General features: G+C 31.7%; 1 protein-coding gene across 3 annotated transcripts in view; it reads left to right on the forward strand.

The window, feature by feature from the left end:
- Cdh18 (cadherin 18) overlaps positions 1–26,064 on the forward strand; it is a 307,953-nt gene that overhangs the window by 49,205 nt on the left and 232,684 nt on the right. For all 3 annotated transcript variants that reach the window (XM_026393607.2, XM_026393608.2, XM_026393609.2), the window contains exon 2: positions 17,132–17,426. In XM_026393607.2, the coding sequence (XP_026249392.2) occupies positions 17,132–17,426 (295 nt within the window). The remainder of the gene's footprint in view (positions 1–17,131; positions 17,427–26,064) is intronic.

Raw genomic sequence — 26,064 nt, forward strand, 5'->3', positions numbered from 1 at the left:
AGAGTGGTAGCTCAGGGGTAAAATATCTCTGAGTTAAATCTGCAATACTAATTTTTTAAAAATGCTATCTTTGATACTTCCTTGAGTCTATCACATTCTTGTGTCTTAAAATCAACCCATGAAATAGTTTCAAATAAAATGCCTATTGGCCATTTCTCAATTGTTTCCCTATATAACACATTTCTTCTTTTAGTTGTCTTTTAACTTTTCAGATTTTCTACGACCTTGACTCTGAAATCCAATTACAAATTGCTTTATTTTTCAAAATTCAATTCTTCTACTCTTCTTTCTTTTTTATCTTGTCTTACAGATTAAAATAATAACACAGATTTCTTTTTGCACACAAATTTCAAAAATGGACATGTTATTCAAAGAATTGGGCTGTACTTAGCCCTTCAGGTTTCTCACCTCATCTTCTTCTGTGGCTGTAGGACTTAAGTATGATTTTTTTTTTCTTTTGAGTTTCACTTATTTTTATATTGTGTCATCCTGAACCACTGTTGAAGCTAGTGGTTGCCTAGTTAACTTTTTAATGTATAGTCACCAAAATAGAAAATATACACATAAATTGCTTATATTATTTTATCATGATTAACATATATAATATCTATATAAAATTATGTGAAAAATTATAAACATGAATATTAGAAGATAAAGATGAGATAAAAGTATGCATTGCACAATAATTTATCAATCTTCAATTGCTATTTATTTAAGAGGAGACACAATGTTCCATCATAATCAACCATTTAATATATAATTATCACAGAAGAGATGGAAATGTGTTTATAAAATCATGCATTTACATTTTTCATAGATTCTTATGTATATACACACTAGTTTTATTTCACTCAACTTTAAGAGTTCTGGCTCTGAATTTAAATAGTTTGAAATCAAATTTCTATTCCTTTATCTTAAAAATTTGGATAACTTAGCTAACAACAATAAGATTCAGTTTCTTAATTAAAATACATAGGCAGATTCACTCTATTATCTTTCCTACCCCCATATTTCTTCCCTTCCTTTACTCTCCTTTACCTAAAGTAACTCTTATTCTTCCCTATCCCATCTCCACTATTATGAATAAGCATCCACATATTGAAGAAAACATTCAGCTTTTGGTTTTTTTGAGATTGACTTATTTCTCTTAGCATTATATTCTCCTGCTCCATCCATGTACTGGAAAATAATATAATTTTATTCTTCTTTAAATCTGAGTAATATTCCAGTGTATCTATATACCATTGTTTTTTATCCATTCATCTGTTGAAGGGCATCTAGGTTGGTTTCATAGTTTAGCTATTATGAATTTTACTGCTATAAACATTAATGAGGTTGCATCACTGTAATATGCTGATTTTAAATCCTTTGGGTATAAACTGAGGAGTGGGAAGGCTGGGTCAGATGATGGTTCTATTCCAAGTTTTCTGAGGAATTTCCATACTGCTTTCCCTAATAGCTGCACCAATCTGCATTCCCACTAGCAATGTATGAGTGAACATTTTCCCTTCTAGCCAATATTTATTGTTGTTTATGTTCTAGTTGTCATTCACACTTGGGAGAGATGAAATCTTAGAGTAGTTTTAATTTGCATTCCTGTAATTGCTAGATATGTTGAACAAGTTTTCGTATAATTGTTGATCGATTCTGTTTCTTCTGTGAAGTGTCTGTTCTGTTCCTTAGCCTATTTATTGATTGAGTTACTTGTTTTTGTTGTTGTTGTTTGTGTTAAGTTTTTTGAGTTCTTTGTGTATCCTGGAGATTAATGCTGTATCTGAGGTGCATGTGATAAAGATTTTATCCCATTCTGTAGGATCTTTCTTCACCTTATTAATTGTTTCTTGTGCTGAGAAGAAGCTTTCTAGTTTGAATACCACTGGGATTCTATATCAGGTACAACCAGAAGAATGAGAAATCATACTACATTATATATGATGTATCAGTGCATTCTGTAATGTATAACTAATTAAAACACTTTTAAAAATTAAAAAAAAAACAGGCAGAATAATGCCTACCTTAAAGAGTTACTATAAAAATATTCATTTTACGGCTGGGATTGTGGCTCACTGGCAGTGTGGTTGCCTCACACATGTGAGGCACTGGGTTCGATCCTCAGCACTAAATAAAAATAAATAAACAAAATAGAAATATTGCATCTATCTATAACTAATTTTTTTAAGAAAAATATTCATTTCACTCTTTTAGCAGGAATCTGATGTGTGCAACTGTAACAGGTTCTTACTGCTTAAAACAAAACAAAGTTTTTTTCTGAGAAGTTCAGAGGTCCAAAGTCTTGAAACAAAGTGTGAGCAGGGAGGGCTGTGTTTCCTCTGGAAAGCCTAGGAGAAAATAGATTCGTTTGCAACTTGTAGTAGCTCCCTGAACCCTGGCATGTAATACACCATCTAACTGTTAAGGTTTGCATCAAAGATCTGAAAATCTCTCTCTTCCCTAGCTTCTTCTTGTGTCTTTTCTCTGACTCTCCTGCCTCCATCTTTTTCTCAAGAGAGAGAACTCTTTAGATTATATTTGTTTATATCTTTATAATTCAAGACTATCTCCACTTAAATTCCTCACATTAGCAAAGCCTTTTTATTTTTTTTATGCAATATAACATTTTATTAGTTTCTGCACATAATATAACAGATATTTTAGGGGATACAAAGTAGATAAATATATACATTAGGTAGTCAAAAAAAGTGACAATCAGTTCAAAGTTTGTTCTGTACATTAATTCATTAATTGATTATTGTGAATTAATTGATTAATTGTGAGACACTTCTTTTATATGTCATCGGGAGGAGAAAATTTTTATACATCTTAAATGAAGATCCCATAAGTAGCTCAACAAAGAGAATGCAGAATGAAAAAGAATTTACATATTCATCTAGTAATGTACAGAAAAATCATGAATCTCAATTTGGAGGCAAATTACACCCTTTATTTTAGAGGTGTTCTTCAAATACCATAATTAGAGTATATGATAAAGTATAATTTGAAGATACACGAAAACTCTGTGAATGATCCAAAACAAGCTAAACTATATGTTGCTTGTACCCCTGTACCTGACAACTACTGATCTGGTTTTCTATGACTTAGTTTTGTTTGATTTATACAATTATAGAAAACAAACTAAGGTAGATGTGTTTTCTTGGTACTAGGTTAACATAACATACTATTTTGAGATATATCCTTCTGAATGACTAGTGAATAATTCCCAAATATTCAATGGTTTATAATAAAAGATATTTTAGTCAGCTTTGCATAACTGTGACCAAAATATCTGATAAGAGAAATTTAGGGGTAGAAATATTTATTTGGGGCTCATAGTTTTGGTCTATGGATGGCTGAGTCCATTACTCTGGACCCAAATATTCTTTCATCAGCAGAAGCTTTGATGGACATCTCATAGCCAAACCATAACAATGACCATAAAAAGAAGCAGTATATCCTTAGGAAACTAAGGCCATTTCTTCCAGGAGTAGAGGGGAAAATTACAGTCAAGCAGAGAAAGGTGATGAGCTACAGGACAAGTGGTACACTTCACTTCATAAAACAACCTATGAAAATCTCCAAGTGTAGGAACTACTATAAATAGTCTGATAATAAAGAAAATACTAGCCAAAATCATCAAACTTGAGCCAACTAAACAGGTCCCACTCTTGCTTCATATCAACATGTATCTTCTCTGCTTCAATGAGTCAGAAATTCAGGCTGGTTTATCTGGGTCTCACTAAAACATGGCCTTTAATAAGTCTGGTTTCAAGATATCAGCAGGGGCTGCAGTCATTTCAAGGGACCGTTTTTCATAAAATCGCCCTTCAACTTTAATCCCATATCTGTCAGCAAGGCAAGTTCACACTGGCTTTTGATTCTGAACATGAGTTTCTTGCTCTCTGAGGCTAGTCTGTAGGGCATCCCATGCATGGCAGTTGCTTCCTTCAGAATGAGGGTAGGAAGAGGGAAAAGGGAGCAACCAAGTCTGATGGGCAATAATAGTAGGCAAGCATGCCAGAGCCACTATCTTTCCATAGCCTCACCTGTAAAGTGATGCTCTATCGCTTTATCATCTTATCAGTCCCCACATCCCCCACACACAGCAGAAGAGGCAGTTACACAAGAGTGTAACATTAAGAGACAGTACAACGATACTGGTTAGTGGAGATAACTCTATACTCTCCCTCTTATATTCCAATTATCCCTTTTCCTCCCACACCAGAGACCCATGTTTGAACAAGTTTTCTATAGTATTATTCTACTATAGTATTAGCCCAAAGTCTAGAATCTCATCATAAAATTTAAATCCAGATGTGAATGAGAACTGGGTGTATAGATGTTCAAGCGCAAAGACGTGTTCTAGGTTTGTAGTTCTATGAAACCAGAAGACATCATTTTTCTTGCCCACCAAATATATAATATGCAAATATGAAACATGCATGAGGACACTAACACAGACATTCTTTTCCAAAAGGGCAAAATGGAGTGCTAGGGTTAGGTCAGTAGTAGAGTGCTTGAGTAGCGTGCTTAAGATCATGGATTTAGTCCTCAGCAGTGCAAAACAACTAACAAAGCCAGTGGCAAAATTAGGTCTCTGTTCACAGCAATTCTAAAAGTTAGGACAGACAATAATGGAAGTTCTTTGAATTAGATTCACAAGTGTGGATGATTTTAATGACTCTCCACACTGAACTCAAAGTTCTTGCAGGTTCAGTCTTGCTTCCTTCATTTATATAAATGTTATGATAGAGCTGAGGATTTTTCTTAGCTGGCATCCTGCCAATTAGAATTTTAACATTCTAACAGCCTTCACAATTCTTGCTATGGATTGTTTTGGCTATTCTGTGTCCCTTGTGTTTTTCGAATGAATTTCATTTTGCTTTGTCTAGTTCTATGAACAATGTCATTGGGACTTTAATATGAATTACATTAAATCTGTACAACATTTTTGGTAGTATGGTCATTTTGACAATATTAATTCTGCCTATCCAAATGCATGGGAGATCTTTTCATCTTCTAAGGTCTTCTTCAATTTTATTCTTTAGTGTTCTGTAATTTTCATTGTAGATTTATTTCACCTCTTTTCTTAGATTGATTCACAAGTGTCTTATTTATTTATTTTTGAGGCTATTGTGAATGAGATAGTTTTACTAATTTCTCTTTCAGTGCATTCATCACTGATGCATAGGAATGTATTTGATTTATTGGTGTTGATTTTATATCACACCACTTTGCTAAATTCATTTATTAGTCCTAGAGTTTTATGGTGGAATTTTCTGGATCTCCTAAATATAAAGGATGCCATCAGCAAATAGACATATAACTTAAATTCCCTTAGTTTTTCGTCTGCATAATTGCTCTGGCTAAAAATTTCAAGGACTATGTTGAATAGAAGTGGTGATAGAATACATCTTTGTCTTGTTCCAGTTTTCAAGGGGTGTGCTTGTAATTTTTCTCCATATAGAATGATGTTGGCTTTGGGATAGCATACAATTTTAAGGTATGTTCCCACTATCCCTTGTTTTTCTGGTATTCTGAACAAGAAGGGGTGCTGCATTTTGCCAGATGCTTTTTTTTTCTGCATCTATTGAGAGGATCATGATTCTTGTCTTTAAGTCTATTGATGTGCTGAATTATGTTTATTGATTTTTCTTTATTGAACCAACTTACCTCCCTGGGATGAATGCCAATTGATCAGGGTGCAATATCTTTTTAATTTTGTTGTTGTTGTTGTTGTGATGATTTGCCAGAATTTGAAAAATTTTGCATCCATGTTCATCAGGGATATTGGTTTGAAGTTTTCTTTCCTTGATGTGTATTTGCCAGCTTTTTAAAACCTGGATGATATTAGCCTCATAGGGTGAATTTGGAAGTGTTCTCACCCTTTCTATTTCATAGAATAATTTTAAGACTATTGGTGTTAATTCTTCTTTGAATGTCTTTTAGAACTTGGCTTAGAATCCATGTGATCCAGGGCTTTTCTTGGCTAGTAGGCTTTTGATGGTGTTTCATATTTCAAATTTTACTCAAAATTTATCTGTTTAAAAGTGTATTTTTTTCTGATTCAGTTTGTGTATGTCATAAGTCTCTAAAAATTTGTCAATATCTTCAAAATTTTCTTTTACTGGAGTATAAATTTTCAAAATAGTTTCTGATTATCATCTATCTGTATTTCAGGAGTGTCCATGGTAATATTTCCTTCTTTATCACAAATTTTAGTAATGTGAGTTTTCTCTCTCTTGGTCTTCATTAGCATGGCTAATGGTTTATCAATCTTATTTATTCTTTCAAAGAACCAACTCTTTGTTTTGTCAATATTTTGAATTCTTTAATTTGTTTCAATTTCATTGATTTTAGCTCTGGTTTTAATTATAAACATTTCCTAAAGAAAAGATGGCCTCTTCAACGAATGGTGCTGAGAAAACTGGAAATCAATATGTGGCAAAACAAAATTAAACCTCTATCTCTCACCCTGAACAAAACTTAATTCAAAGTGGATCAAAGACTTAGGCACTAGAACAGAGACTCTGCACCTAATAGAAGAAAAAATAGCCCAAATTTTACCACATCAGCTTAGAATTGACATCCTTAACAAAACACCTAAAGCACAAGAAGTAAAATCAAGAATCAATAAATGGAATGGATTTGAACTTAAAGGCTTCTTTTCAACAAAGGAAACAATCAATAACATATAGAGAGAGCCTACAGATTTGGGAGAAAACCATTACCACATGCTTCTCACATAGAGCATTAATCTTCAGGACATATAAAACACGCAAAAAAATTAAAAAAAATAAAACCCCACAAATAACCCAATCAATAAATGGGCTAACAATTTGAATAGACAATTCACAGAAAAAAACAATACAATTGATCAACAAATATATGAAAAAAAATGTTCAACATCTCTAGCAATTAGATAAATTGAAATCCAAACTAAGTTATCGTCTCACTCCAGTCAGAATGGCAATTATCAATAATAAACGCAATAATAAATGTTGATAAGGATGTGGGGAAAATTGTACACTCTCACGTTGCTGGTGGGACTACAAATTGTTGCAATGACTATGGGAAGCAGTGTGGAGAGTTCTCAGAAAACTTGGAACTACCATTTGATTCAGCTATCCCACTCCTTAGTTTACACCCAGAGGTATTAAAATCAGCATACTGCAGTGACATAACCACATCAATGTTTGAAGCAGCTCCAACTAGGAATCAACCTAGATACCCCTCAACAGAAAAATGGATAAAAAATGTGATATATATACACAATGGAATATTACTTAGCCTTAAAGAAGAATGAAATTGTGACATTTTAAGGTAAATGGATGGAGCTGGAGAATATCATGCTAAGTGAAATAAGCCAATCCCTAAAACACAAAGGCTTAATGTTTTCTCTGATATGCAAATTTTAATTCACAATAAGGGTGTGGGGGGAACAGGGATAAATAGAGGTACCTTGAATTAAGCAGAGTGCAATGAAGGAAGGGGAGAGTATATGGGGCTAGGAATGATAATAGAATAAATTGAATATTATTAACCTATGTACATATATGATTACACAAATGGTTTGATTCTACATCATGTATAGAAGAATGAGAAGTTATACTCCACTTATACATAATGTGTCAAAATGCATTCTACTGTCATTTATAACTAATTAAAACAAAATTTTTAAAAAGAAAGAGTAGACAAAAAAATTCTTTTGATTATGTTCTTCTTTTCAGAACAATTCATTGAAAACTATTGTTTATATTTATTTCCTTGTGATTTTTAGAGTCAGCTTTCTGATGTTTGCAAAATGCTCACAGTTACATTGATTTGTATTTCAGGTGCTCTGTCAATTAGTTTTGGAAAAAATATGTATTAATTTTTCAGACATTTCTAATCAATGGATATGCTACAGATATCTGTTTTTTATATACATTTTCTTAATTTTATGCAGATTTTTATGTGGACCTTCACAAATTTTTCATTGAATTTATGCCTAAATATTTAAGCTTTCTGTTGCTATCACAAATTTTATTGCTTATATTTTAAGATAAATTATATACTACTAATAAACAGAAAATTCTTTGATTTTAAAATACTGCGCATGAATCTTTTGTTAAATGCACCTAGAAATTTATTTATGTGATGTATATGTATATGTATGCATTTTCTATGTGTATAGAATCTTCAACATTTTCTAAATACATAAATTTCAACAAATCAACAAATTCTAAAGACATTTCTAAGTACATATCATCTTTGAATAGAGAAAGGCTTTCTTCCTGTTTTTCAATTTCTATCTCATGTATGTGTGTTTTATTATTTGTTTTTTACTCTATTGTACTGTCTAGCATTTTCCATACAATATTGAATAGTAAGTAGTAAAAATGTACATACTTGCTTTATTCACAATCTTAGGAAAAAAATTATGACATTGTATAATTCTAGTTTTAGATTTTTATAAATGCTGTTTATCAGATCAAGAGCATTCTTTAATTTCTAATATGCGATTTTTTTATTCATCTCTTGTAATATACTTCCTTTTGAGTTTATTTTCATGTTCAGAAGGCATGCTTTTTAATGTTTATAAAGGGCTTTTCCTGTCATTTTTCTTTATCTTACCTTCTTATACATCTGCACTTAAAAAGCATCATTTTGTGTAGTTAAATCTTATTTTTAAGCTATCTCAAAAGTTCTGCTTTTTAATTGCTGGTGTTCAGTACATTTACAATGATTTACTATTACGACCAATAATAATTACTCAAATAGCAGCTTCTTATTGAAATATAATTGACAAAATATAACATGTGTCCTTTTGATGGCATAATTCTTCAGATTTCAGTGCATGTGAAGGTGTAAAACTATTAAAACTCCCTAATTTTAGAAAATTTGCATAACCCTGAAAAAGAAACCTTATGATAATTTGTAGTCAATCCCTGTTTCTCCCTCCACTCCAACCTCTTGCAAACACTTGTCTATGTTTTCTGCAGCATGTGTTTTCTTTCTTCTTGAGTATATGCCTGAGACTAGCATCACTGGCTCAAATGGTAACTATGTGTAATAATGTATAGTGTTCCAATTTCTGCAAATTCTTGCCAACACTTGTTTATTTTCTGTCTTTTTGAAATTTTAGCACTCTTCGTGGGTGTGAAATGGTAACTCCTTGCAGTTTTAATTTGCATTTCCCTAATGACTAATGGTAATGATCATCTTTTTACATACTTACCAGTTATTTTTTATCTACTTTTGAAAAGTGTGTATTCAAATTCTATATTCATGTTTAATTGGGAAAATTGTTCTTCCTGCTCTAGAATTGCATTATTTATAAATTCTAGATATTAGGTTTTCATCAGAATTACAGTTTACACATTTTCACCCACTTTCTAAGTTGTCTTTTTACTTTTGTATAGAGTGTTTTCAAAGCACACACATTTCAAATGTTTAAAATTTATCATTTTAGTTTTGGTTATCTTTACAAGTAATCAGGTTTCTTGATTGTTATCTATTTCATCTCTATTTTCTTTCTGTTTTATAGCCATATAAATAAATTGTAGTTTACAATTATTTGCTTTGATTCAACTTAAGGCACCATATTTACTTTTGAAAAGTGTTCTTTATAATTTCTTCTTGACTCATTGATGATTTAAGAAAGTGTGTTTTATTTTCACTTGTTTGTCAATTTTGTTAATTTACTTCTGTAATTCTTTCCTACCTTTCTTTGTTTTGGTCAGAGAATATATTGTATATGATTGTAATGCATGCACCTTTATTTATTTTTAAATGGTCCAGTTTCTTCTTATTATTTTTAGATGGCTAAAGAAATAGTGTGACATATTACATCTAGACTAGCTTTCCTGGCAGAAGGGCTTGTATTTACGTTTATTGACCTAATGTGTAGTTTATCCTAGAGGTTGTTCCAACTGTAGTTGATATAACTATTTACACTGCTGTTATTGTAGTGTTTACTATAAAAAAATCTATTTAGTCTTAAGTAGTTTACTGTGTCATTTAAGAATTCTGTCCCTCTGCCTATCATCTGACTAGTTATCCAGTATTGAAAACAGGGCACTCAAACCTCAACTGATATTGTTTAAATGAGCACTTATTTTTTCAGTCCTATCTGTTTCTATATCATGTATTTAGGGGCACTGTTAATAGAAACATGTTTGCAATTATAAATTATTGACATATTGACTCTTATATCATTATAAGTTATCCTTAATTTTCTGTAGTAACAATTTTCATCTTGAAGCATAATTTTTTCTGATATTATCACAGCCAATGTAGCTTTGTTTTCCTTAAAGTTTACAAGATATAATGTTTTTCTGCTCTTTAATTATATTTATATTTAAATCCAAACTGTATCTCAAAGCATCAGGGACGTTATTTAAAAATTCTTTTAATTTCTGTGTCCAATCATCATGTTCATTCTGTTTTCATTGACTGTCATCACTTAGGATCTGTTATTTTACTATTTCTTTTCTTCATTATGTTTTGTTCCTATAGTCTTCTGTGACTCTTTCTTTCATATTACATATTTACTAGTATACCATTTAATTATTATCATTTCTTTTATACACTTTGTGACAATCTAATTTTGGTAATTCCAACTTGATCAAATACTATTCAAAGATTTCTTTGCATACAACCCCATTCTGCTCTTTGTGTTATTATCATACCACATGCATATTTACACATGTCAAGCTCAGTAGCACAGATTTCTATATAATCACACATATAGCTGTGTTTTAAAGGAAAACGGGAGGAATTGCCACAAGAAATACATTTTCTCTGTTTATGTTTATATATGTACTTGTCATTACATTTTCATTTGAATGATCTTTAATTTTTATTAACAGTGTTTATAGAGTTTCCAGGTTGCTAGTCTTGCCATTCTGTATTAACCATTACTTAATTGTCTTAGTTTTCATGAGGATTTGAACTAGTATTTAGTATCATTTCATTTCAGCTTCTAAAATTCTCGTTTTTTATTTGTAATATTGCAGATTAGCTGTTAACACATTCTCCATTTTTTGGTTTTTTTTAGAATGCCTTAATATCTTCACTTTTAACAAATAGTTGACTACCAATTGAATTCTTAGATGTATCTCTATTTTCTTTCACCATGTAGATATCTAATACATTCTTATTTCTTTCTGTAAGTTTTAGTATATAACATAATAATATAACAGAATTAGTATTATTATATTATAATTGTTAAGACAATGTGATCTTTTAGTATGTTAATGTATTAATACAATAATATAATACACATCATTTTTACTTATTGAAAACTGGGAATTTTAATTAACATAAGGTGTCAAATTTAGAAATCAGATTCTTACTTTTCCCTGATGTTATTTGTGTTGCTGTTTCCTTAATAAATTTTCTGAAATGATTCTGAAGTCTTTATCCATTGTTATGTGTGCCCACTAAAGTCTCAGCATGCATGGCTTATTGGTGAATTGACAATGGATGCATATTTTCTTGGGTGCCTAGAATCTATGTACATCCCTTTCTTTCCTGGGCATCAGTGTGATGCAATTTGAATCCCATTTCCAACACTAGACCAGGCACTTTAAAACTTGACATTTTCCTTTACTTCCAGCTTTCAAAGATGCTGAAGTTTAGCTAGAGATGTTATCTTGTGGTCTTATGTCTTTCCAACCTTTCACACTATCATTATTTGCAAAGTCCTACAGATGTACGCAGCTGCCTATAATTCCTATGCCCAGTTTTTGAAAAACTTCTAATAAACATTATACTTCCCAACTTTTCCTTTTAAACCTTTGGGTTAGTATATCACTTGCTCCAGTTGGTATTCACTATCTCAGGCAACTTTAATTTTTAAGACTTCTTTGTTTTTCAAAAGTCTCTATGGGAAAAACTATAGGCATTTGTAAAGTTGTGAGTTAGGTCAAATAACAACAGAGTTGAGAGTGGTGTCTTCCAGAGAACCAAGCAGAAATCAAATAATCAGCACTTCATGGACATGTGGCTCCAAGGATCACCAGCCCCATTTTGCCACATCCTGTGGCTGCCATGCTGCAGGTTTTCACTGTGATTTTAGGATACTGTCTTTCACAGCTGCAGTGGAACTGAGGGTACAGGGATAGGGCACACACAGTAAGGTAACACAGAGCTCAATCTTCAAATCAAAATTCAGATATTTTTCTTGAATACATGTTCTCTGTGATACCTCAAGAATGATCATTTTCCAGAGTTTTGAAAAGTTGATTATTGTAACTTTAGAGAGAATTCTCATTGCCTTTATAAAGGAGATAATTTGGAAAATTCATACTCCACCATTTTTCCTGATTCGTGTTTGTATACAATATAGTGTTTAATAAGGTTTTGTTTTTACATTGCTACATTAATTTTTGTTTTATATGGTCCCTTTGTATCTTCTCTTGTTGTAAATGCTTTTTACCATTCTGTTTAAAATTTATTGAGTCTCTTGGTTATACATCATTTGTTTAATTTTAGTGTTTGTGCAATTGTAACAATGTATAATAATAAAATTTAAAAAAAGAAAGTCTATATGTAATCAGTATTGTATCACTTAATTTCTGAAACTGCATTTTACACACTATTCCATGTTTTCACTTCACACTTCACATTTCCCACATTTTAATTTTCAATTCGCCTCATTAACTTCCCCCTTCATCAGTGCAGTCCCTTTATGATAGCATATTTATAATTACCTATCCCTTTATTTTTAAAATTTGTTTTAAGTTGTAGATGAACACAATGACTTTCTTTAAATTTATTTATTTATTTTTTTGTAGTGCTGAGGATTGAACCCAGTGTCTCACACATTCTAGGCAAGCATTCTACCTCTAAGCTACAACCCCAACCATATCTCTTTATTTTTTTCCCTAAAATTGCTAAAATGAACAGTAATGATGAAGTGTTAAATGTGTGTGAAATAATACAATTTAATGTGTGGGCAATGGATTTTTGTCAATATTTTCATGGAAATTGAGTCATGTTTAATAATCTGATATTTAAAAAGAACAAAAACAAAACAGTACCAGCTGGGCATGGGGTAACCTGTAATCCCAGTTACTCTTGAGGCTGATGCTGGAAAATTCCAAATTGAAGTCGAGCATGTTGAAATTATTAAGATACTGTCTGAAGATTAAATAATAATAATAATAATAATAAGAAGAAGAAGAAGGAGGAGGAGGAAGAGGAGAAAGTGTGCATATAAAATTTGTTTCAGTCTCCTTGAAGAAAAATAAAACATAATTTTATTCTGATAAAAAATAGATAATCATCTATTCCATGTAGTTTACTCCAGTTTTAATCAATTTCTCAATATTTGAGGTTTCTTAATAACTTGTAGTGAAATTCTCAGCCACTGCCTGCATTTCACAGTGCTCAAATATTCAGCACATCTGGATAGTTGAGCTGATGGGTAAGAAATGACAATTTCAAATGTAAGCAACACTATGCAGTTACGTGTTAGGTGTTAACATTCCGTTTTGAGTTCAGAGTCTATATTTCCAAAGCAAGTGGGAAAAAAAGGAGTCTGTTCTTTGCAACTCTTTATTATTCATTCACTTCCTTCTCAAAGAGTATATGCCAATTAGTTAAAAATGTTGTTGTATTTTTGTACTCCTAGTTATACTAATACTGTATTTCCTTATTAATTTCTTAATCTTTGTGTTTTAACCAATTACCATTCGTTTTATGGTTGAATTAGGTATTTTGTTATTCCCATTTTTAGCAATTTTTCCATAATTGTTGATAAAAACTTAAAATTATGTTTTATTTTTCTTCAAGAACACTGATATGAATGTTACCAAGAGATTTATTATTTGATGCATATCCTTCACATTGATTACTTAATGTTAATTGATTCTTCTTTTGCATGATTATACTTTGAAATATGACACATAGTAGAATGAGTTATGCCTACCACATTTAAATGCCATGCTCTCTAAATTTTCACATATTTTTTGCACATTGTGTCATATGCATTCTTATACAGAAAGTGTTGGAGATAATAAGAGTAACATTACCCATATGATGTTTTTGTCTTTGTTTCAGTCATTCACTGGAATAGTGTAAATATTAGTTCCCTACTTATAGCAAGGTGTATTTGAACTGTGTGATCCAGAATATCATAATTTTAACTTAGTGACCAGTCTTTGTAACATAGAAATTACAACTTAAAGCAACTTTCCAAATTAATGGCTCTGCCACCATTTCCTTAACCTTTTAAAATTATTCTTCCCCAAGGAAGATAATATTTTCTTAGTGAGAACATGTGAATTGAAGTGAAACCAATATGTTTTTAGGTACTGATTCTACTGTGGTTCAGGGTGCATCAAGAATATCCTGACATGAACTCATGTGAGTTGCATTAGCTTTAGAAGGGCCATTTGTTAATACTTAACACTAAGAAAAAGGTGATTTATTAAGGTAATGCCAGAGAAGTTTTAATTTTGTTTTACATGGGTGGATACATTTTTATTTCTTTTTTTCTTCACTCCTTCTTCCTTTTATGTCCTCTAACGAACAGTTTATTAGCCCCACTTCACTATGTAATCAGACACACAAGAATAAACTCTTCTTGCATTAAGTCTAAATTTAGAACATCTGTCTTTTAACATGAAATTATAAGTTACTCTGCAAGACCTCAAGACTCTAAAACTACATCCCTACCACTGTGTGTTAAGATATATCCCCACCACTGTGTGTTAAGACTCTGCTACCACTCTCTGGATAATATTTCTAAACTGTTTACTAAAAGGAGTTTATTGTATATGAATAAGATCAACCTTATATTCCAAATATTTTATCTTCTTTTATCATAAAAATCCATGGGTATCTCTCAAATAATTTAGTAACTAGTTAAACCTATGATATAAATTTTTACAAAATCAGTACCTAAACTGTATCAGGGTCATTTCTAATTTCCATGCTCTAACCCTTTTCTTCTGTTTCTCATTCCTGAACATACTCAAACACTTCAGGTATCTATTGTAGTTATCTATAGACTCTGCTTATTTATATCCTCAGTTTTATCTACATCTCTCAAGTTTCTACCACTACTTCTACTAATAAAAAATGTTATCTTATTCATTTATTCTTTCATCATTTTTTTGTCTTATAAAACTTAATACAAACATGGGCTCCTCCAAGTTCTTTGAAAACCTCTTATTAAACAAATAAGATGATATAACCAATGTTTCTCTTGGCCTCCACCTCTGTGGCAAAGCATATGCTCAAACAGAACTGAACATTTAAGACAGGATGTGGTGAAGGAGTGGGAATCCTGAGAGTAGATCAATTTGCTGCTTCACATATGGTTATTATCAAAATTATATAAAATGTTAATCAATTGACTACATGCTAATGTAATGGTTTTCCATTAGTATTACTTGAATGCTCATAATTTCAAAATTCAATCATGTTAGTTAAAAGATGAAAAAATATATTAATAAAACAATCACATTACTTAAACTCTAAAACTAAGTAGTATTAAAATATTTTAATATTAAAATATTTCTGTAATATTTTGTTGTAATTTTTCTAAAGTTATTCAATAATATGAATATTTCTAAATTATAATTCACTGATCATATTACAGTCTATGTTCAAATTAGTCATAACTAATAAAAATTATGCTAGCTGGCTTACTAATTCTGAAAATATTATTACTGTGTGACTTATGGAGTGGTGCAAGCCTGAAAAGCCAGCAACTCTGGAGACTGAGTGTGGAGGACTACAAGTTCCTGGCCAGTATCAGCATCTTAGCAAGAACCCGTATCAAAAATAGAATATGAAGGCTCATAGGCATTTATGGTTTCAATCCCCAATACTGAAAAAAATAAAACAAAATAAAATGATTGATGATTTGTAATGAATTTTCTTTTGGCTGCTTTTTCTTTTACAAAACAAAAAATTTCTGATTTTTATTTTGTTTTTCTAAATATTGTCTATTTCAACTGACTTTTAAGAGTTCAGACCCTTTAAAATAACCTTGAAAATTGTCACTTCACTAGGGCAAGAAAACTGAAGTGCTTTGCGAATAAGGCTATGTGTTTCAGAATTTCCAATGTTAGAAATGAACAAAAGGTGAGGACTTGAGGTTATGTGACCAGAGAATTTCATATGAAGATAACTGCTCAGCTCTCTTGGGAGAAACAATTCTTCAAATATGTATTTGAGATTTCAGAAAATACTTCCACTATTCCTGGATAGAAATATAATACTGGCACTCTCAGAGGTATTTAACTGAATTTTGATGGTATAAGTTAAAATAGAATTTTAAGCATGAGTGATATGCAACTCAAAAGCATTCATAGTTTTAAATAACAAAAAAGACTAATATTATCTTAATATATTGATTACCCTTATCAGAGAAGATCTCTTTACTAAAATTTCTACTTTAAAAATACCAAGTAAAGTATTTTTTTATCATTTTAATTCAGTAAGTGATATTTATCCATGTATTTAAGTTAAATAAATTTAGGATATAGTTACTGGTTCCATTTAAGACTACTAGCAACCTTTTGAGTTAAATGTTTGCAATCCTTAAAGAAAAAAATTACTGCTCATATTTTTACATTCTAAATATAAATATTTATACTAGAAAATATTTCAAATTTGTTTCAATTTATAAAATTAAAGCTCTATGACAAATTATGGGCCTTTATTGTGAGAATTTTAATAATTAATTTAAATATCAATTCATTCCACGATGTATTTTTTTCTAGTTTTAAGGTAGAAATAGAATCTCCATTAATACTAAAAACAAAACAAAACAAAAACAAAAACTAAACAAAACAAAATCTGCTTTATTCTTACAAGTATACTAGGTGACAGAAATGTAGTGAAAGTTTCTTTTCTCACTTTTATGTTAGTAAAATGTTCAGTTAGTGAAAAAACAACATGGGTTATTCTTTTTCTCAAACCAGTAAATGGATTGCTTAGAGAAATCATGATAAATAATTATATGAATACCAACTAGACAAAATATGCAAGAAAATGAAAAACAGCCATATGCAAGACACTGTAGAGAGAAAAAAATCTTACAATAGGTATCAAATTTTATATGGGAAATTTTCAAAGAAGGAGACCAAAGGTGGGAATGCAATTGCCTGCTAATTTGCCCATGTGTGTTTTGCAGCTGCACTCCAATTCTGACAAAGGTGATGGGTCTGTCAAATACATCCTTACTGGAGAAGGTGCTGGGACTATATTTATCATTGATGATACCACGGGGGACATCCACTCAACCAAAAGCCTAGACAGAGAGCAGAAGACACACTACGTGCTTCATGCCCAGGCTATTGACAGACGGACAAACAAGCCTCTGGAACCTGAATCTGAGTTCATCATCAAAGTGCAAGATATCAACGACAATGCTCCAAAGTTCACAGACGGACCTTACATTGTGACTGTGCCTGAAATGTCAGATATGGGTAAGGAAGACTATTTCTATACTTGAAGAGTTAATCCAAAAATCATCTACAAAAGTCCAGTTTTTAATCTCTCCGTGTCTGTGTGTGTGTGTGTGTGTTTGTGTGTGTCTGTGAATGTAGAATTGTGGAAAAGTTTCAAAATGTTTGAATATTTGTCTGTTGCATAAAATATTAAAGAATACTGAGTCAATTATATATTAATGAATTAATTTATGAGGATGTAAATATAAGCTATGGTTTTATCTCAAGGAAAAAGTCATAAATTGGTTAACAGCTACGATTCTTGCTTAACTTCTATGGTATTTTGGTTATAAATTTTTTCTAATATTAAACACTTACCAACAAATTCAGTACAACATTTTGATTAGAAAAAAGACCATGTTGTGTTTCAGATTCATGGCTTCATGTGTTTTAAGCTTAAGCTCATGAATAAATTATAATAGCATTAGTAGTAGAGGTAGTCACTACATTAATAAGTAAAAGTTTAAGAGATTCCTAAGCATCTACTTTACATATATTGCAAAATATACAACAATCCTGTGAAAAATTCTGAATTTTTAAAACGTGCAAACTGAGATAGATTACTTAAGTCACTTCCTCAAATTCACATATCTAGGAAATAGCCAAGGAATTATAAATTCCAGTTTTACCTGAATGCAAAGACAATATTACAGATGGTGTATCATGATTCAGGTTTAGAGTCTCTAATTATCTGGGGCATTCCCATCACTCACAGCTTTGTGTAGTTTGGCCATTTTATTTTTACCTAATAGATGAGTTTTCTAAGGGTAATTAAAATAAATCGGCTCTCATAGGGCTTGTGAGTCCTGCCTGACCTACATGAGTCCCTGGGTTGAATGCATAGCACTGACAATAAAAGCAGCAGCATCAACAACAAAAACTTAACTAGAATAATAATTTCTCACTATCTTTGTAAGACTCTAAGCTTAGATTTAGAATGCATTTTTTAATAAAGCTTTAGACATTTAATTTCAATTCACATATATGAACATTACTTTAAACTAAGGATTTTAAAGTCTCTAAATCACTCTATGAATTTGAATATTTACATGATATGATGTAATGAAACTAAGACTTTCTTCCCTTCCCTACCTTTCAACCTCAGCCCAATTTTGTTCTTTCGAGAGTGCCAAGTATGTCCTGTAGCTGTTGGGGGAAGTCGGGAGAAGAGAGAGACTTAGGTCTTCATGTCAGCCAGAGTCTCAGGGGAGAAAGCAATTGCCAACATGGTTCCCTCTGGGCCATAGTAGATAGAAAACAGGGATCAGACTCAGCAATCCTGGGGGAAGGTTTACAAGGAAATTTGAGAGAGAATTAAAAGACTGAACACTACTCACTTAGTGAGTGAGAGTTTGTGTGGAAACCCAAGAACAGAATTTCCTGTGCCCTACCCATAGAGCTCTATGGTACAATGACTTAAGAATACCACTGGGAGGTTAATTCCACGAGGTGGGTAAGACCTAAAAGAGCAAGGTAACCCTAGGTGGATGCACAAAAGAGAGCTAACAGAACATTCATTAAAGAAAGACTGTTTCAAAAGAAGAGTAGGTAATAAGAACACTACAGACATTTTAAGTACAATACATTGCATTTTAAGTACTTAACAATACAGATATTTTAACCCAAAATCATGCGTTCTTGTATTTTTTTTTATTAGTATCTCAGTGTTAAACATAATATTTGGTTTAGTTTGACATAATCATACAAGCATGAAAAATATTTTATTTCAGTATAGTCCCCAGTATTTCAACTTTCCCTGTCTTCCTCTACCCTTATTCTCTTGCTCCTTTATTCAACTCTTCATTCTTCTACTTATTTATAGTGTTTTTTAAATTTGTGCATTAAAGATATATATAAAGGTGAAATTTAATGGGGTATGTTCATATATGTACATAGGATAATTTGGTCAGTCCTATTCTGTGGTTCTTCTCTTTTTCTGACATGCCACAAGCCCTTCCTCTACTCTTCAGGGACCCTCACTGACCTGACACATGTACATTCACGCGAGCGCGCATGCAGACACACACACACACACACACACACACACACACAGATTTCCCTTTATTTTGTTCCAGCTTCCAAATTCAAGAGAAAACATTTGATTCTTGATTTTCTCAGTCTGGTTTGTTTCATTTAGCAGGAAATTCTCCAGTTCCACCCATTCACATACAAATACCATGATTGCATTCTTCTTTACAGCTAACTAAAACTCCATTATGTACATATACCACATTTTTAAATCCATTCTTCTGTTGATAAATATCTGGTCTGGTTCTGTAATGTAGCTCTTGTGAATTGTGCTGATTCTAAGCATCAGTGTAGCTATATTTTAAATAAATAAATAATAAAACAACAACAACAAAAAAGTATAAAGCACTGAAAGCATGAATGGTCACCAATTAGACCAAAATATCTTCTTGTTTTTTAAATATATCACACCAAAAGAAGTAGCTAAAGAAGAATCAAAAAACAAGATATATTTTTTTTAAATATCCATATTTTCTAATATGGAAAGCCCACAATTTGCAATTGTGGGAAGAAGAGGGAAGACTTAGAGAGTGCATTTATTCAACCTATCATGTTAGCAGCACAGGTTCCCAGAAAATAAAGAACAGATGCATAATGCAGAAGAGGAAAATAAAATTTCATTTTGGGGTGCAAAATACTCTGATTTAGAAGTCAAATAGAATTTTTGAGTTTAAGGAAGGATATATAGAATAAGGAACAACTTTAGATAAACCATGGCAAAGTTTCTAAAGACGAAGGATAAAGAGAAAATTTTATAGACTTTTGTAATTTTTGAAATTTCCATTTACGAAAAAAAACACATTCACATTATATATATTGATTGAAATGTTGGAATCTAGTAGATAATTGAATCTCACGTATAGTCTACAAAGGAAAGAATGAAAACTTAAATCCTTTGTTCATTCAAAATGTGATACATCTATGAGAGAAAAAAATCCTGGAGAAGAATCCTGAAAGTTCAGTCATCCTCTCCCTGACAGAAAATTATAGAAGAGCTGAAATTGACAATAGTTGAAATGAATAAGAACATGGATCGAAAAGAAGACTAAAGTTATCTGCAATGAGCCCTGACATAGCTGTATAGTTATACAATCAAAACATTAAATGTAAAATGGCACTGTTAAGAATGCAAATGTATACAACGTTGTCTAACTAAAAATCATAACGCCTACAGGAATTAATGCAGCAAAGGCCGTGGATTTGGAGGAAAAAAATTCAAAACATTTCAACATCTTCATCTAGTACTTGGGGAGGAAGGTGGGAATGGAGAAAAGCTGATATACTTGGACAAGTATGGTTGAAGATGAAGAATTTAATATCTAAAAATTGTAGAGAAGAAGGACAATACAAAATAAGTTTTAAAATGTCCCCTACTGTGGTTCCAGGCAAAATTAAATTAATTGGGAAATTTTACTGCAAGTCCTAGACTGAATATTGGAAATTATTTTTCAGTAGTATATTTGAGGGTGTTAACAAGCTTATTATTGAGGAAAATCAAACACATAAATGTTATCATAACATATTATAATGCACTTTGTAATATGAAAGTCTAGAAGATAATGTGCCACTCAGTGGAGGAAGAATTTTACTTCATGTCACAGGCTTCAGATTGAAAACTCTTGTACTAACTGATTTTGGATATGGAAGGTGATTAATATTATAGAATTGGGATCAGCAATGGCAAGAGAGGGTTATCTGGACTGCTGTCTGATTTTGTAAGGTTTTACTGAGGCATAGCTTTACTTGTTTATTCCAGTGTTGCCTGTGGTAGTTGGGGTACTGAAGGGGCAGATCTGAAGAGCCTGGAGGAAGGAAGGCTTCACGAAATATGTCTCACAAAGCCTGAAATATTCACTACATTATTTTTGTAGGAAACAAATGATTACCAATTTCCTTGGTAAGAGATTGCAGGCAGGGAAATAGCTAGAGGACAGTGTCATAATTCTGTCAGACAAGAGTCTGCTTGATGTAGGTGGGTCAGTGTTGGCCAGCTGAAGTTCCCAGGAAAGATATTGCTTTCCTGACAAACGGCACAGCTAGCACATGTATTTTACTGGTTACCATTCCCGTTTCTTCTTGCCTGTAGTGGTTATGTAGTATGGAAGCATAGCACCTAAATGAAATTCAGTAGAAAGCTTCTAAGAACAGTATAATACACTGGTAGAACAAGTCCAAATAAATAAATAAATTCCTGAAAATTAATACTGTCATAGGACTGAATCTTTGGTCTTCTGCCAATCCTAAGACGTTTCTTAGAAGAAAAAAATATGTCTTTTTGTTTAAGTTTTTTGGCTGGACTTTCAATACATACAGCTAAGTTGAATCTAAGTTCTAAGGTAGACACCCTAATGAAATAATTAAATTCAATACTAAATCCTAAAGAATAGTGAGGAAGTTTTCATCTTCAGATAAGAAATAGTGTCCTAATTTTCCCTTACATGCCTTGATTTGTTAATGATATGAGATCCTTGTTTCTGTTCCTTTTTACTAACTCATTGTGAATTTATGAGGTCACATGATATTCCTCTGGCAACAATTTTCACTTCTGTCTGATATGTGATTTCCAACTAATCTCAGATGAGTATATCTTGCTTGCCATCTACTAAAGAATTAATTGTACACATATTAGCTATGATCAATGAATATACGGTGATTAGGCATTTTTAATGTAGTCTGAGTTCTGCCAAATTGATCACCACAAAGCTACCAGTAATTTTGCCAGTCTGTGACTACAAGTCACCATAGCAACTGTCAGTATACTGACCACAGATACTACCAGGAACACTTGTTGAAAATCGCTCTGTGTCAGTCATTGCATGCCATTTGCAATAAATTCATGCTCATGTAATCATCATCATTGTGATGTCAGCACTATTATTATCTTCTTTTTACAAAGGATGAAACTGCAACATAGAATTAAGGAATTTTCCCCAAACTAAAACATTAGTAAGGTGTACAACTTTTAACATAGATATAATCTTAGTTTTGATTTACTATATTTTATATGGTGAACAAAATTAAACCAGATTCAAGGTATTTGGGGAATAATTCTTTAAAATTCCAAAATTTGCAATACCAGCAATGAAAAACAGTGTGTGTGCCAGAATGTAACCAATTTACTGAGCCAGAAGGGTCTTTTAACTCATTAGAACAGATTTATATTATTATGATGTTCCTTTTTTTAAGAGATGCATTTTGGGGAATTACTTTGTATCAAAAATATGAAAATTCAAACCAAGTAGCCAGAGAGTGAGAGAATAGGTAATTCATTTACAATACAATAAAATCACTTTAAATTTCAATATGGGCTTGATTTTGAAAAAAAAATAGAAAAATCTGACAGCATTAAATATGTATACAGCAGAAACCTGTGTATAAAGAAAATGGACAGGTTTTAGGTGGGTGTAAGGAACAAAATCTGAAGGGACATGAAAATGCAGATGGTGTGGGCAATAATGTAAATGGAGTTCTCAAGGGCCACTTTCAGGAGTGAAAGAGGTCACATTACCTGAGATACAGAGTGGTGTTCAGATGGAGGACCAGGTGTGGTCATAATGTTGGAAATTGTAAAATAGCACATTATCCCCATACTAAAGACAAAGGAAATAAGTAAATAAATCTATCATAAAACTGGAAACATTCAATGATACCCCCATCCAAAAAGAATTAAGACATTAATGCACAAATGAATAATCATTTGAAAGTACAGACATCAATCATGCTAAACTTAATTTAAAAATAAATGAAATATTTATAAAATCCATTATAAACATTAAAGTACTTTTTATCACATAATTTTTTACAAAAATAAATTACAATAAATTACCCTACGATTAAATCAAAATGCAAAAATCACATCAGCAGGATATTTTTTAAAAAACAAGTTAATTATACAAAAATCTTATATTTCAATAGTAATTGACATAATAAAAAATGCCAATATGCAATAGTTGTTACTCTGCGGAGACATTAGAGGAAAAATAAATTGCCATATTTTTAGAGTAATTTGGCAATATCTATGTAAAATTTAAAAACATTTTTTGCTAAAAATATTATTGGAAAAATATAAGTGTGTGTATACATTCACATGATTATGCAAAGATGCATGGGAAATTATGACATTGCAATGTTGTTTATAATTATGAAAAAGAAACCAGGAGGTGGATGGATAGATACATGGATAGATATAAAGTTTTTGAAAGAATGTGTTCAAGGAAATACTGAATTCTATGGAGACTTGAGGTGAATGTGTTTAAAAAAAAATGTGTTTAAATGGAAAGATCAGTATTGTGTCAGTGAGAAAAAAATGTTTTCAAAAATCCATGTTAAATAGTCTATGATTTTCTTAGGGAACATGACTATGTTACAGAACAATCGTGCAGATGCACATAAAATATCTAAGGGAAAGAATGCATACACATACATATTGTTGAATGCAGATACTTCTAAAATATGGCTTCTGGTATAACCTGCTAAAAAATAAATGTGTTAAAATTACCTCATCCACAATAGCCTCAAAAAATAAAATAAAATAATTGGGAATCGACCTAACAAAAGTCATAAAAAACTTCTACAATGGAAACTCCACAACACTAAAAGAATTATACAGATTTAATGCAATACTTATTAAAATCCAAATGACATTCTTCATAGAATTAGAAAAAGCAATCATGAAATTCTTTGAAAAAATCAGAGACCCAGAATAGCCAAACAATCCTTAGCAATATAAGAGGAGCAGGAGTTATCATAATACCAGAAAATATATTATACTACAGATCCATAGTAACAAAGCGTCATGGTATTGGCACCAAAACAGACACAAGGACCAATGGTACAGAATAGGATACACGGAGATGAATCTACATAAATACAGTTATTTCATACTAAACAAAGACACCAAAAATATATAATGGAGAAAAATTTCATACTAAACAAAGACACCAAAAATATACAATGGAGAAAAATAGCCTGTTCAACAAATGGTGCTGAGAAAACTGGAAATCCATATGTAACAAAATGAAACTAAACTCCTATCACCCACCCTGCACAAAACTCAACTCAAAATTGATCAAAGACTTAGGTACTAGAGCAGAGACCCTGTGCCTAGTAGAAGAAAAATTAGGCCCCAATATTTACCATATCAGTTAAGAACTAATTTCCTTAACAAGACACTTAAAGCACAAGAAGTAAAATCAAGAATCATTTAATGGGGTGGAATCAAACTAAAAAGTTTCTTCACAACAAAGGAAACAACCAGTAACATGAAGAGAGCCTACAGAATGGGAGAAAATCTTACCACATGCTCTTCAGATAGAGCACTAATCTCCAGGATAGACAAATAACTCAAAAAACTTAGCATCAAAAACAAAGAAACAAACAAACAAACAAACAAAAAAACAAAGCAAAACAAAACAAAAAAATAACTCAATCAATAAATGGGCTAAGGTACTGGACGCTTCACAGAAGAAGAAATACAATTGATGTCAAATATATGAAAAAAAATGTTCAACATCTCTAGCAATTAGAGAAATGCAAATCAAAACTACTCTAAATAGATTTCCTCTCATTCCAGTCTGAATCGCAATTATCAAGGATACAAGCAACAATAAATACTGGTGAGGATGTGAGAAAGTTCATACATTGCTGGTGGGAATGCATTTGGTGCAGCCATTATGGTAAGCAGTATGGAGATTCCTCAATAAACTTGGAATGGAACCACAATTTGATCCAGCTATCCCATTCCTTGATTTACACCAAAAGGACTTAAAATCAGCATACAACAGTGAGGCAGCCTCATTAATGTTTATAGCGGCTCAATTCACAATACCAAAACTATGGAACCCAACCTAGATGCTTTACAACAGACGAAACGATAAAAACATACGATAGATATACACAATAAAATGTTACTCATCCTTAAAGAAGAAGAAAATTATATGGCATTTTCCAGTAAATGGATGGAGCCGAAGAATATTTTGCTAAGCGAGTAAGCCAATCCCAAAGAACCAGAGGTTCAATGTTATGTTTTGTTTTTTTTTTCTGATATGTGGATGATAACTCACAACTAGAGCAGTTGGAGGGGCACTAGGGAAAACAAAGGAACTTTGGATTAGGGAGAGGGGAGTAAAGGGAGAGGAGGGTAACTGGAGGTAGGAAGGACTTCAGAATGAATTGGACATATTTGATTGCATGGCTGGTGTACCACCAGAAGAATGCATGATGTGTTAAAATGCATTCTACTGTCATGTGTATCTAAGTAGAACAAATTAAAAAAAAAAACATAAAAATTGAAAAAAGGAAAATAAAACCATACCAGCTTTAGAAGAAGAAAATTAAATAAATGTGTTCTCTTTATTGATGATTACATACTTACATTTATTTAAAATGATAATAGAGAGTAAAATCTAGGGGCTAGGATTGTGGCTCAGCGGTAGAACTCGTCTAGCACATGCAAGGCCCTGGGTTCAATCCTCAGCACCACATAAAAATAAAATAAAGATATTGCATCTAACTACAACTGAAAGATAAATATTTTTTAAATTAAAATATAAATTCACAAAAACAAAAATTACTGATAGTATTAAATATT

The sequence above is a fragment of the Urocitellus parryii genome, chromosome 1, assembly GCF_045843805.1.
Source record: "Urocitellus parryii isolate mUroPar1 chromosome 1, mUroPar1.hap1, whole genome shotgun sequence".
In the NCBI taxonomy this organism is placed as follows: domain Eukaryota; kingdom Metazoa; phylum Chordata; class Mammalia; order Rodentia; family Sciuridae; genus Urocitellus; species Urocitellus parryii.